This window comes from Aulonocara stuartgranti (assembly GCF_965226115.1).
Source record: "Aulonocara stuartgranti genome assembly, chromosome: 3".
Taxonomy (NCBI): Eukaryota; Metazoa; Chordata; class Actinopteri; order Cichliformes; family Cichlidae; genus Aulonocara; species Aulonocara stuartgranti.
In genome coordinates, this window is record NC_138941.1 from 55,604,792 (window position 1) to 55,619,061 (window position 14,270).

General features: G+C 43.3%; 1 protein-coding gene and 1 pseudogene across 2 annotated transcripts in view; both read left to right on the top strand.

Annotated features, from left to right (window-relative positions):
* Window positions 1-14,270, top strand: part of LOC309699741 (tripartite motif-containing protein 16-like) — a 141,222-nt pseudogene that overhangs the window by 109,982 nt on the left and 16,970 nt on the right. The gene's annotated exons all lie outside the window — the stretch shown is intronic.
* Window positions 1,607-13,256, top strand: LOC309703129 (uncharacterized protein). Its single transcript, XM_082527839.1, has 2 exons — window positions 1,607-3,349; window positions 10,895-13,256. The coding sequence occupies exons 1-2, from the start codon at window positions 1,699-1,701 to the stop codon at window positions 12,652-12,654; spliced, it is 3,411 nt and encodes a 1,136-aa protein (XP_082383965.1). The 5' UTR covers window positions 1,607-1,698; the 3' UTR covers window positions 12,655-13,256.

A 14,270-nucleotide genomic window follows, 5' to 3' on the forward strand; every position in this document is an offset into this window, starting at 1 on the left:
TACCCATCCCTACTCCTGGGTCCACAATAGGGCTGGCAAATGTGGCTTGTTTTGTTTTAGTCTCAAGTCTTAAAGCATGTCTTCAGGTTTTTGCAGATGATCCCTTCTCCCGGCTCCAGGGCATGCCCCTTTCAACCAGATTTGGGGAAAAGTAGTATTATCAATTTAAATAAACTAATGACCAATTTTCTAAAGGGTTTTCAGACAAGTATGGCTGCTATGACTCAAAAGTCGCAACATAAAAAAAGGAGACAAATACCAGAGTCTTAGTAATAAGAGGTTTTATCTTAAAATGGCATAGTTGGTTGGCTAAAACTGCTGAGCCACCAAAGCAAAGACTAGTGAGCCTTCTGGAAAGCCTGTCTCAGGTATGCTTTTATCAACACCTGACTAGGTGGGGCCAGTTAGCACCAGCTGAACACACTGAGGAGATTAGGGTTGCAGATGGGTGTTACACCACCTCCCTCAAAAAGGTTCTTCTAGGACCCCTAAAATAAATTAAAACCCACTCTGAAGCTTTCTGGTCATTGATCCCCAAACCTGAAAGAAAAGTAAAAGCTAGCAGAAGCTCAGCGTTCACATTACTATAGTTCGCATCTTTAAGCATGGATGCCCCTGCATGAGGATTTGAAGTTGCCACACTGAACGTACAAAAACTAATATGACCCAACACAAAGGAGGACAACAGTCAAACCCAAAATGATTACTTGACCTGCTACAACACAAAACAAAAGTATCAGCTGTTAAATATAAACACTTCACTGCATTCTTCTGATTCCTCATCCAATGGAAGACAACACACACACACTGCTCAGTAGACCATTTCACACTATTCTCTTACACAATCACTTCTAGAAGGGAGATGCGTCCTGCATAACACGTTGCTGCAGATCTCAAAATGGTGACGGAAACTTGACAGTTTTAATACCGGGCACCCCATTCTAGTCTAAACAACAGCATTTCACCAAGTTTCCACTAGAAGATAGTTCCCTGTTATCTACTGTTCTGCAGGCAAACGTGGGCAGGAGTCTACAACTGAAGGACATGTATTCTAATGCCTTTATTGTTCTGGGCTGTGTCCACTTAGTACTACAATATATGATTATATGGCATTTTGATTAATATGAGATTAATATAAGGCACAGTATTAAAGCACTTCAGGTAATATCAGTCTAACACAAAAGATAATAACCACAACCAAGTGATCTGTTGTCTCCACCACACAGGTGGTCACATACCACAACAAGTTACTTTAATCTCCAAAGTTCAGTAAAGCAAGCATGCTAGTGACCAACCACAAATGGAGAGCTATGGCCACACAATGATCACAACAAGGCTGAATCACCACCCCACATTGTTATTGCCATCACCTGGCCAACAACACTCACAAGTGTTCCAACTAAAGTAGCCAAATTCTCCACAACACTAAAGGTCACAGCACAAAACACTCACCTCCTCATTTGGCATCCATCAACACTGATATATTAGATGCAAACACAACATAGTGATAGAATGACCCACGTTTCTCTTTCTCTCACTGTCCTTTAGATCTGCAGTTTGAAGATGACTGAAACCAACGTGGTGATACACAAAACTTCACAAGCTTCATTCACCACTGAAACACTTCACCTATGAACTCAAACTAGGTTACCATCTACAAAATAAATGCTCACACACCCACTGTCACTGAGAGGATAAATGGCACAGCAAGGAGTTCAAGTGGATCGAGAAACCATCACTTGTTCCATCTGTTTGGATCTACTGAAGGATCCGGTGGCTATTCCCTGTGGACACAGCTACTGCATGAACTGTATTAAATCTCACTTTGATGAAGAGGACAGGAAGGGAATCCACAGCTGCCCTCAGTGCAGGAAGATTTTCACACCGAGGCCTGTCCTGGTTAAAAACATTGTGTTAGCAGATTTAGTGGAGCAGCTGAAGAAGACTGGACTCCAAGCTGCTCCAGCTGATCACTGCTATGCTGGACCTGAAGATGTGGCCTGTGATGTCTGCACTGGGAGGAAGCTGAAAGCCATCAAGTCCTGTCTGGTGTGTCTGATCTCCTACTGTGAGAAACACATACAGCTTCATCTGGAGTCTCCTGCCTTTGAAAAACACAAGCTGGTGGCCCCCTCCAAGAAGCTCCAGGACAACATCTGCTCTCGTCATGATGAGGTGATGAAGATTTTCTGTCGTACTGATCAGCAGAGTATCTGTTATCTCTGCTTGATGGATGAACATAAAGGCCATGAAACAGTCCCAGCTGCAGCAGAAAGGACTGAGAAGCAGAAGGAGCTCGAGGTGAGACGACTAAACATCCAGCAGAGAATCCAGGAGCGAGAGAAAGATGTGAAGCTGCTTCAACAGGAGGTGGAGGCCATCAATGGCTCTGCTGATAAAGCAGTGGAGGACAGTGAGAAGATGTTCACTGAGCTGATCCGTCTCCTCCAGAAAAGAAGCTCTGATGTGAAGCAGCAGGTCAGATCCCAGCAGGAAACTGAAGTGAGTCGAGTCAAAGAGCTTCAGGAGAAGCTGGAGCAGGAGATCGCTGAGCTGAAGAGGAAAGACAGCGAGCTGGAGCAGTTCGCATACACAGAGGATCACAACCATTTTATACACAACTACCCCTCACTGTCAGCACTCAGTGAGTCTACACACTCATCCAGCATCAATATTCGTCCTCTGAGCTACTTTGAGGATGTGACAGCAGCTGTGTCAGAGACCAGAGATAAACTACAGGACATTCTGAGAGAGGAATGGACAAACATCTCACTGACAGTCACTGAAGTGGATGTTTTACTGTCACTACCAGCGCCAAAGACCAGACCTGAATTCTTAAAATATTCATGTGACATCACACTGGATCCAAACACAGCAAACAGATATCTGTTATTGTCTGAAGGAAACAGAAAAGTAACAGTAACAAAACAACCATTACATTCTGAACATTCAGATAGATTCACCTTTTGGTATCAGGTCCTGAGTAGAGAGAGTTTGACTGGACGTTGTTACTATGAGGTGGAGTGGAGTGGGAAAGCGGGAATTTATGTAGCAGTTGCTTACAAAAATATCAGTAGAGTAGGGCGCTCAGATGAAAGTGGATTTGGATGGAATGACAAATCCTGGGCTTTAAGTTGTAAAACAGAGCGTTATCAGTTTTTGTACAACAAAAACAAAACTCGCCTCTCAGGTCCTCGGTCCTCCAGAGTAGGAGTGTACCTGGATCACAGTGCAGGTATTCTGTCTTTCTACAGCGTCTCTGAAACCATGACTCTCCTCCACAAAGTTCGGGCCACATTCACTCAGCCGCTCTATGCCGGACTTTTTCTTTTTGACTGTGGTGTTACTGGCGAGTTTAGTAAACTTAAATAGAAGGCTTTTTTGGTTTTAACCTTGTTAATCATGTTATGTCTACATGAAGACTGCATGCTGTTTTGGGACCAAATATAATGTTGAAGCAGATGCTTTGAGTTCTTCTGAAATGATGTGATGGTATAGTTTATCTGGTATAGTGTGCTACAGCTGCACTCTTTACAACACTGTCAGCATTTACTGCAAGCATGTGTGTCAATATATGCATTACAACTAAGTAGACAGTAGTAAAGTGACTTCATAATACTCAACAAACCATCGTTCTCTCCTCAACTCCAACATCTTCGTAAGGCCGAGGAGGATGCCTACACAAGTGGTGACAGGGCCCTGTACAAGCAGGCCAGGAACACACTGACCGGGGTGAAAGCAGCTGAAAGGATCTACTCCCAGAAGCTGAAAGAACAGCTCTCAGCCAACAACCCTGCGTCAGTGTAGAGGGGCCTGCTGGAAATCACCAAATACAGACGTCCCCCACCCCCTGTTGAAGCAAACAAAGACCTGGCCAATGAGTTGAATACATTCTAATGCAGGTTTGAGACGGACAGACTCCCACACCTCACCCTCCCCTCCCCAGAGACATTTTTTCAGACATTGACCCCCAACACCTTCCCCCCTCCCACCTCACGTTCCCCAATGCAGAATCAACGTCCACCACCACCCTCCCCAATGCAGAATCAACGACCACCACCACCCTCCCCAATCCAGATGCAACGACCACCACCACCCTCCCCAATCCAGACTCAACGACCACAACCACCCTCCCCAACCCAGACTCAACAACTACCATCACCCTCCCCAATCCTGTCTCAACGACCTTCATCACTGCTCTCACCCCCCTTTCCTTCTCCCTGAAACTCAGAATACACACTCAGGATGTGAGCTGACTGTTTCAGAAACAGAAGTCCAGGAAAGCCCCCGGACCAGACGGTGTTTCACCCTCCTGCCTCAAAACCTGTGCTGAACAGCTGGCTCCCATCTTTACTCGCATCTTCAAAAGATCCCTGGAGTTGTGTGAAATTCCCTCCTCCTTCAAACACTCCACCATCATCCCGGTCCCCCAAGAAACCCACCATTACAGGACTGAATGACTACAGACCTGTCGCCTTGACGTCTGTGGTCATGAAATCCTTCAAACGACTGGTGTTAGCCCATCTGAAGGACATTACAGGCCACCAGTTGGACCCTCTGCAGTTTGCCTACCTGGCAAACAGGTCGGTAGATGATGCAGTGAACATGGGGCTGCATTACATCCTGCAACACCTCGACCACCTGGGAACTTATGCCAGGGTCCTGTTTGTGGACTTTAGTTCGGCTTTGAACACCATCGTGCCTGAACATTTCTCCTCCAAACTCTCCCAGCTCACCGTGTCACCAGCTATCTGTCAGTGGATCACCAGCTTCCTGACAGACAGGAAGCAGCAAGTGAGGCTGGGGGAGATCACCTCTGAAACTCGGTCCCTCAGTATTGATGCCCCTCAAGGATGTGTACTCTCACCACTATTGTTCTCCCTCTACACCAATGACTGCACCTCCAAGAACTCTGCTGTTAAACTCCCAAAGTTTGCAGATGACACCACTGTCATTGGCCTCATTCAGGATGGTGATGAGTCTGCATACCGGCAGGAAGTTGAGCGGCTGGTACTCTGGTGCAGTCAGCACAATCTGGAGCTGAACATGCTTAAGACTGTAGAGATGACAGTGGACGTCAGGAGACATCCCTCAACTCTGCTCCCCCTCACCATATCAGACAGCCCGGTGTCGACTGTGGAGATCTTCAAGTTCCTGGGTACCACCATCTCCCAGGACCTGAAGTGGGAGACCAACATCAACTCCATCCTCAAAAAGACCCAGCAGAGGATGTACTTGCTGAGACAACTGAGGAAATACAGTCTTCCACAGGAGCTGCTGATCCAGTTCTACACTGCAGTCATTTACTGTCCTGTGCTCCTCCATCACAGTCTGGTATGGAGCAGCCATCAAACAGGACAGGCGCAGACTGCAGCAGACTGTACGGGCAGCAGAAAAGGTCATCGGCACCCCCTAGCCCTCCATCCAGAACCTATACCTCTCAAGAACCAGGAAACGGGCAGGGAAAATCATCACAGACCCCTCACACCCTGGACACAGACTTTTTGACCTACTGCCCTCTGGCAGACGGTACAGAAGCCTGCAGACCAGGACCACCCGACATAGGAACAGTTTCTTTCCCCTCGCCATCTCCCTCCTGAACAGTTGAATTGTCACACTGCTCCCACTGCCAGAGTGCAACTGCACCTTATGTGCATTCTGTGGTATTCATTTCACTTTGTTTCACTTCTGTCATCCTGTATTTTATGTATTATTTATGGTTGGTTTACACAGCTTTGTGTATGCATGTGTACATGCATATATCCATACACGTGTGGTTTTTTTTGGGGGGGGGGGATTGTGTTGCTCTTACATTGTTGAGATTTATTTACACTGCTGTGCTTGACAGTCACCATCTACTGGAACCAAATTCCTTGTATGTGTGTGTGTGTGTGCATATACATGGCCAGTGAACGCGATTCTGATTCTGATCAAAAAGTCCCCATTAATATAGATTGTTTACTGTGGTATTCAAATACAAGAAAAAACTTAAGGTTACTCTTATAAGTAGGGAGTCACCAATTGTGTAATTGTTTTTTTTTCTTTGTCATTGCTCGTGTTGGAACTGTTAATATTGTTCTGTTGAAAAATGAATTTTAAAAGGGAGAAAATGTACTCAGGATGCTGTAGTAATAAAATGTCATTTTAATGACAGGCTGCATGTAAAAGATGGACGTTACTTGGAGTTCTACGAAGTGAATGCCGTAGATCTGCTTTGTTTTTAATGGCCAACAGGGGGAGTCTTAGGTGGACGTCCACGAGAAAATGAAACAAAGATTTATGAAAACTCATCATGAACACTCTATTATGAACACCCTTTTCTGTCTTGTTGGCCATATGAGTGATTTACAATATTTTTACAATGTTTTAGATTAAACAAAACACTTTCTTTAAACTACACTTCCCAAATGTTTCATTTGAGGACATAGAACATTGTTACTGCTAAATGAGTGAGAACTGCATGGTTAACATGTGTACAGAGGTTTGGTTTGCAAGCTAAACTTTGACCCTTTGTACAGGGTGGGCCATTTATATGGATACATTCTAATAACATGGGAATGGTTGGTGATATTAAAGTCCTGTTTGTGGCACATTAGTATATGTGAGGGGGCAAACTCCTCAAGATGGGTGGTGACCATGTTGGCCATTTAGAAGTCTGCCATCTTGGATACAACTTTTGTTTTTTCAATAGGAAGAGGGCCATGTGACACATCAAACTTATTGGTAATGTCACAAGAAAAACAATGGTGTGCTTGGTTTCAACGTAACTTTATTCTTTCATGAGTTATTTACAAGTTTCTGACCACTTATAAAATGTGTTCAATGTTCTGCCCATTGTGTTGGATTGTCAATGCAACCCTCTTCTCCCACTCTTCACACACTGATAGCCATCCAGTATCCGTAGTTTCAGGTGCTGCACATCTCGTATCTTCACACCATAGACAATTGCCTTCAGATGACCCCAAAGATAAAAGTCTAAGGGGGTCCGATCGGGAGACCTTGGGGGCCATTCAACTGGCCCACGACGACCAATCCACTTTCCAGGAAACTGTTCATCTAGGAATGCTCGGACCTGGCACCCATAATGTGGTGGTGCACCATCTTGCTGGAAAAACTCGGGGAACGTGCCAGCTTCAGTGCATAAAGAGGGAAACACATCATCATGTAGCAATTTCAAATATACAGTGGCCTTGAGGTTTCCATTGATGAAGAATGGACCCACTATCGTTGTACCCCATATACCACACCAAACCATCACTTTTGTTGTTCCAACAGTCTTGGAGGGATCCATCCAATGTGGGTTAGTGTCAGACCAATAGCGGTGGTTTTGTTTGTTAACTTCACCATTCACATAAAAGTTTACCTCATCACTGAACAAAATCTTCTGCATGAACTGAGGGTCTGGTTCCAATTTTTGTTTTGCCCATTCTGCAAATTCTGTGCGCTGATCTGGGTCATCCTCGTTGAGATGCTGCAGTAGCTGGAGTTTGTAAGGGTGCCATTTGTGAGTAGCTAATATCTGCCAAAGGGATGTTTGACTAATGCCACTCACCAGTGACATGCGGCAAGTGCTACGCTGTGGGCTCTTGCTGAATGAAGCTAGGACAGCCACTGATGTTTCTTCATTAGTGACAGTTTTCTTGCGTCCACATTTTGGCAAATCCAACACTGAACCAGTTTCACGAAACTTAGCAAGCAGTTGGAGCATGGGAAATGGGTGGTCTCGTAGGGTGTCTTGCATTGAAATCTGCTGCAATGACCCAGTTACTGCGTTCATCTGATATCAACACAATTTTGATCCGCTCCTCATGTGTTAACCTCTTCGACATGTCAATGGCTGTGAACAAAGAGAAACTTGTAAATAACTCATGAAAGAATAAAGTTACGTTGAAACCAAGCACACCATTGTTTTTCTTGTGACATTACCAATAAGTTTGATGTGTCACATGGCCCTCTTCCTATTGAAAAACAAAAGTTGTATCCAAGATGGCTGACTTCTAAATGGCCACCATGGTCACCACCCATCTTGAGGAGTTTGCCCCCTCACATATACTAATGTGCCACAAACAGGACTTTAATATCACCAACCATCCCCATGTTATTACGGTGTATCCATATAAATGGCCCACCCTGTAGATTTCAACATGTCCAGTGTCCATCATGTTATCAAAGTGTCAAGCTGGTCCAGGTCATCATAATTGTGTTAAAACTTAGCGGCGAAGAAGAGAAGAAAATCTGAAGGGTCAACACCAAATGCAAAACATGACGGGCCTGGATACCTTTAACAAAAACAGACAGCCATTGGCTGTGGGCTCCAGAAAGAGAGAGAATGATGGAGCAGTCCCCAGGTAGCATGATAGAATGAAGGTAAATTTTTACATAGCTTAATTAAGTATGCTACAATAACTATACAAATAAATATGCTCATTCCAAAGGCATCAAGTGGTAACTTTTATTAGGTTTGACTGATTATGATGAGATGTGTTATGACACACATGTACACTGAGCTATACAAAATGTAATTTAAAAAAGCAAAAAAGAACTTTATAAAATGACAAAACAAGCTATTGTTTCTGTGTGAACTGCACATAGAAAGGCCCAGCCAGCAGGCAAGTCCCTTGTGAGGCAACCATGCTGTTGGTCCTTTGGTCCCAGGATCCATTTATTACGTTTTACATTTTATTTTTCCATTTTTCATTCTCCTGCTGGTATATTACTAGCACTCCAGCTATAATGGCCTGTTACGGTCACCAGTAGGTTTAACTTTTAAGAATTGGGAGGTGTTTATTGGCAAAACGTCTATAGACTGCAGATTTCAGTCAACTGATATCTGTTTGTACCCCAGCAAATCAGCTGCATAATTCTAGCCAGGATTATGCAGTTATGCTATATGACATATAATTTTTTTTGTCAACCAAGAGAGATTGAAAACAATTTAGATGTAGACTGTTTACCAAATTGGCTGCCCAGTGTATATCTGCTGTTATTTGGAGTAAATTGGGATCTGCCCTGGAGTTTTCACCCTATCTGTGGAAGGCTGTCACGCCACCGTTTACCTCAGCTGTCAATGCTGTGTGAGAACTGCCCACTTTTATTTAGTCAGTAAGAAGCTGTAAAGCTCTAAGAAAGGAGTCTGATATGAGTTGATGAGTCAGTAAAGGTCACGTCTGGCCGATGACAGCCAAGTCAAGATTTTCTGTTGGTAAGCGCTGCTGCTGTCAGCCTCTATTACTTGCTGTTCGCCAGTGTTAGTGACTGTTTCTTTACAGAGAATCTCACATTGTGCTCTGATGATCAGTGAATAAACTTTCAATTGATGTGATGATGTAATCAAACTGTTTATCAGAAGGAAAGTGAGACACTCAAGCCTTAGCTAAGATTATGTTAGCCTATAACCAAATGGTATTGTTGGGATTTGCATGTGCTAGAGCTCTGACATCAGTTCAGGAAATGAGGCTTGAGGTGAGGAGGAAGTGAATGACATTTTGTTAATAGGAATAAATTAACCTATTAATAGGTATAAGTTTTCATTTCTTTGATGAAGAGAACCCCTGGCATGAGGATGAAAAGTGGAAGACAGGACTTGAATACACAGAAGGGTAATGAGGGAAGTGGAAACAGCTGGGGAGACACACCTGACACAAATGATCATGATGCTACAGGGAAAAGTAAAACTAAACACACTGAACATGGAAATACCAGACCTTTCAAAATGAAACAGGAGACAGGAGAGACAGATGTGATAACACAAGCTTGACAACATGGAACACGCAGACATGAAACACATGACAGAGTGGACAGGAAACATGACATATAGTCCAGGGAGCACGGATGATAAAATTAACTAAACTAAAACTGACCTGGACCCTAACTAATAATGACACAAGAACCTCACATTATATCAATGTAACATAAGAAATCAAAATCAATTGAAAATTCTGGGTCGCAGACCCAACCCCCTGACATGCCTGTGAACACAAACGTGAACTCAAAAACACTGCTTTATTGCAGGCTTAAATACACACATGAAGTGAGAAGTGGCAATACATGGGGGAACAGCTGAAACAAATGAACATAATGTCACAGGGGAAGTGTAAAACTGAACACAACGAACACAGGACCTCTTTCAAAATAAAACAGGAAACATAATGAAACGCAGACATGACAACATGAATTTGACAACAACAGACATGCAGACATGAAACACATAAAGGACAAGGGAGACTTAACACCGGGGTTGAAAACACAAGGGGAAACTAATAAATAAATGAACTTAGAAAACGCAGTGAACTTAAACCTAAACCATAAACATCAAAATAAACTAAAACCCAAAACGCTGGGTCAAAAGACCCAGGATCGTGACAGTCACTCAGCTTATGAGTTAACAGTTTTTGAGAAGAATTGTCATATACAAAAACAAAATGCACTAATGTAGTCTGACTTCTGATCACTCTGTAATGTTTACATTTTGATTCAGAGAAATTTTGATGTACAGCTTGAAACTCTTTTCTACTGTTCATGCTGTGGTTCCTGAATGCAACATTAGCGTTGTAAGCCGTGAACAAATGTAAGATGGTTCTTTTTTTTCTCTCTTTTCTCTTGAAAACTGAAGCTGCCAAAGTGTCAGTGACATTTTTTGTAAGTTAATCTAAACCCACTTGCTGTAACTTTGAAAACAAAGAGATCTCAAGATTAACCTTGCACATGAAGAGAAATCTTAAAATTTGTATAGAATGTGTCAAAACCTGAAAACTACTTCAGATTCTTGATGAAATAAGGCACTTCCTCTCCGTACAAGTTTCCTCTTTGCCTTCCTCACAGATCTGCAGTTTTCAAGATGAATGAAATCAACATGCGGTGTTGTGTAAGTGCTCAGAGGCTCCATTTCCTACAGAAACACATGTTGTTCAGATCAGCGCTCAGACTAGTTTCACTTCTACAGAACAGAAACTCCCACAGTCACTGACACTGAGAGGAGAAATGGCGCAGAAAGGAGTTCAGCTGGACCAAGAAACCTTCTCTTGTTCCATCTGTTTGGATCTACTGAAGGATCCGGTGACTACAACCTGTGGACACAGCTACTGCAGGAACTGTATTAAAGGTTTCTGGGATGAAGAGGACAGGAAGGGAATCCACAGCTGCCCTCAGTGCAGGAAGACTTTTATACCGAGGCCTGTCCTGGAGAAAAACACCATGTTAGCAGCTTTAGTGGAGCAGCTGAAGAAGACTGGACTCCAAGCTGCTCCAGCTGATCACTGCTATGCTGGACCTGAAGATGTGGCCTGTGATGTCTGCACTGGGAGGAAGCTGAAAGCCATCAAGTCCTGTTTATCTTGTCCAGCCTCTTACTGTGAGAAACACCTCCAACCTCACTATGATGTGGCTCCATTAAAGAAACACAAGCTGGTGGCCCCCTCCAAGAAGCTCCAGGAGAACATCTGCTCTCGTCATGATGAGGTGATGAAGATTTTCTGTCGTACTGATCAGCAGAGTATCTGTTATCTCTGCACGATGGATGAACATAAAGGCCATGAAACAGTCCCAGCTGCAGCAGAAAGGACTGAGAAGCAGAAGGAGCTCGAGGTGAGACGACTAAACATCCAGCAGAGAATCCAGGAGCGAGAGAAAGATGTGAAGCTGCTTCAACAGGAGGTGGAGGCCATCAATGGCTCTGCTGATAAAGCAGTGGAGGACAGTGAGAAGATGTTCACTGAGCTGATCCGTCTCCTCCAGAAAAGAAGCTCTGATGTGAAGCAGCAGGTCAGATCCCAGCAGGAAACTGAAGTGAGTCGAGTCAAAGAGCTTCAGGAGAAGCTGGAGCAGGAGATCGCTGAGCTGAAGAGGAAAGACGGCGAGCTGGAGCAGCTCTCACACACAGAGGATCACAACCAGTTTCTACACAACTACCCCTCACTGTCAGCACTCAGTGAGTCTACACACTCATCCAGCATCAATATTCGTCCTCTGAGCTACTTTGAGGATGTGACAGCAGCTGTGTCAGAGAACAGAGATAAACTACAGGACATTCTGAGAGAAGAATGGACAAACATCTCACTGACAGTCACTGAAGAGGATGTTTTACTGTCACCAGCAGAGCCAAAGACCAGAGCTGGATTCTTAAAATATTCACGTGAAATCACACTGGATCCAAACACAGCAAACACACATCTGTTATTATCTGAGGGGAACAGAAAAGTAACAAGAATGGAAGAACAACAGTCTTATTCTGATCATCCAGACAGATTCACTGATTATTCTCAGGTCCTGAGTAGAGAGAGTCTGACTGGACGTTGTTACTGGGAGGTGGAGTGGAGAGGGGGAGGAGTTTTAGTAGCAGTCGCATACAAGAATATCAGCAGAGCAGGGAGCTCAGATAACTGTGGATTTGGATATAAAGAGAAATCTTGGGCATTATATTGTGACACAAATTATTTTCAATTTTGGCACAACGATGTCCAAACTGACCTCTCAGGTCCTCGGTCCTCCAGAGTAGGAGTGTACCTGGATCACAGAGCAGGTATTCTGTCTTTCTACAGCGTCTCTGAAACCATGACTCTCCTCCACAGAGTCCAGACCACATTCACTCAGCCGCTCTATGCTGGACTTTGGCTTTTAGATTATGGAGCCACTGTAGAGTTGATTAAAGTCAAATAGAGAAGACAGGTTCATGTTGATCCCTGACCATTATATGTACTTGTGTAGTTTCTAAATGAGGCTTTACATTTTATCTCAATGACCTTGTAGTACCATATCACCCTATTAGAGCACTTCGCTCTCGCTCTGCAGGCCTACTTGTTGTTCCTAGAGTATTTAAAAGTAGAATGGGAGGGAGAGCCTTCAGTTTTCAGGCCCCTCTTCTGTGGAACCAGCTTCCAGTTTGGATTTGGGAGACAGACACTATCTCTACTTTTAAGATTAGGCTTAAAACTTTCCTTTTTGCTAAAGCATATAGTTAGGGCTGGACCAGGTGACCCTGAATCCTCCCTTAGTTAAGCTGCAATAGACGTAGGCTGCCGGGGGATTCCCATGATGCATTGAGTTTTTCCTTTCCAGTCACCTTTCTCGCTCACTATGTATTAATAGACCTCTCTGCATTGAATCATATCTGTTATTAACCTCTGTCTCTCTTCCACAGCATGTCTTTTATCCTGTCTTCCTTCTCTCACCCCAACCGGTCGCAGCAGATGGCCGCCCCTCCCTGAGCCTGGTTCTGCCAGAGGTTTCTTCCTGTTAAAAGGGAGTTTTTCCTTCCCACTGTTGCCAAAGTGCTTGCTCATAGGGGGTCATATGATTGTTGGGTTTTTTTCTCTGTATCTATGAAGCGCCTTGAGGCGACTTATGTTGTGATTTGGCGCTATATAAATAAAATTGAATTGAATTGAATAGAAGCTGAGAAGTTCAGTGGTCCATTGATGTGTGAAAATAATGTTGCACTGATTCAAACTGTACTTACATTTATATACCTTACATCAATATAAATCTGAATTTGTTCTTATGGCTGATAATCATGTGAGTTTAAATGATACTACTCTTCATATTCAGCATGTTTGAAATCTGTCATCAGTCTGGTTAGTGGTTTTATTCTGTAGTTGCTGTAGTGGGTTGTCAAATGCAACAATATATTGGAGCTGCAGTGATTCATCAGTTAGTCAATGATTAGAGAATTGATTGTTTTATCATTATTTTAGTCACATTTAAAGCTGGTTCCAGTTTCTGAAATGTGAAGATTGTTGATTTTCTTGATCATATATGACTGTAAACTTAATGTCTTTGAGCTTTGAACTTTTAAAATGAAACAAAAAATTAAATCCTTGAGGTTTTTGATATTATATTATCATCATTATTATTATTGTATCTACAGTGATGACATTTAATGTCTTTTTGAGATGAAAAGCTTGATCACACTCACTTATTTATACATTTAAATATAAAAAACCAAATCAGTGTTCCCCAACCCCCGGGCCCCAGACAGACCAGGCAGCAAGAGAAGAAAACATTTTTTTGTACCGATACTGGTTTTATTTTGTTGTATTTATCAACAACACCTTAATAGCCAGTCGGTGACACACAAAAAGGTTGGGGACTGTTGAACTAAATAACACAGGCCTGTATGTTGTGGAGGATAGACATGTTTCTTTGCCCTGAGCTGTGTCTGGCAGGCAGAGCGTCTCCACAAATCTGAAGCTTCTGATTTGGAGAAAATGAGCTGAGGGAGACACCTGGTGGACAAACACAGACATGACAGGAAGAAAGACTAAAGTGCAGAGTGG

Excerpts from the sequence above, each read along its gene's own strand:
- LOC309703129 (XM_082527839.1), top strand. The coding sequence starts at position 1,699 with ATGGCACAGCAAGGAGTTCAAGTGGATCGAGAAACCATCACTTGTTCC. Across the intron at positions 3,350-10,894 it reads TTTTGACTGTGGTGTTACTG|AAACACATGTTGTTCAGATC; the intron begins GCGAGTTTAGTA and ends CATTTCCTACAG.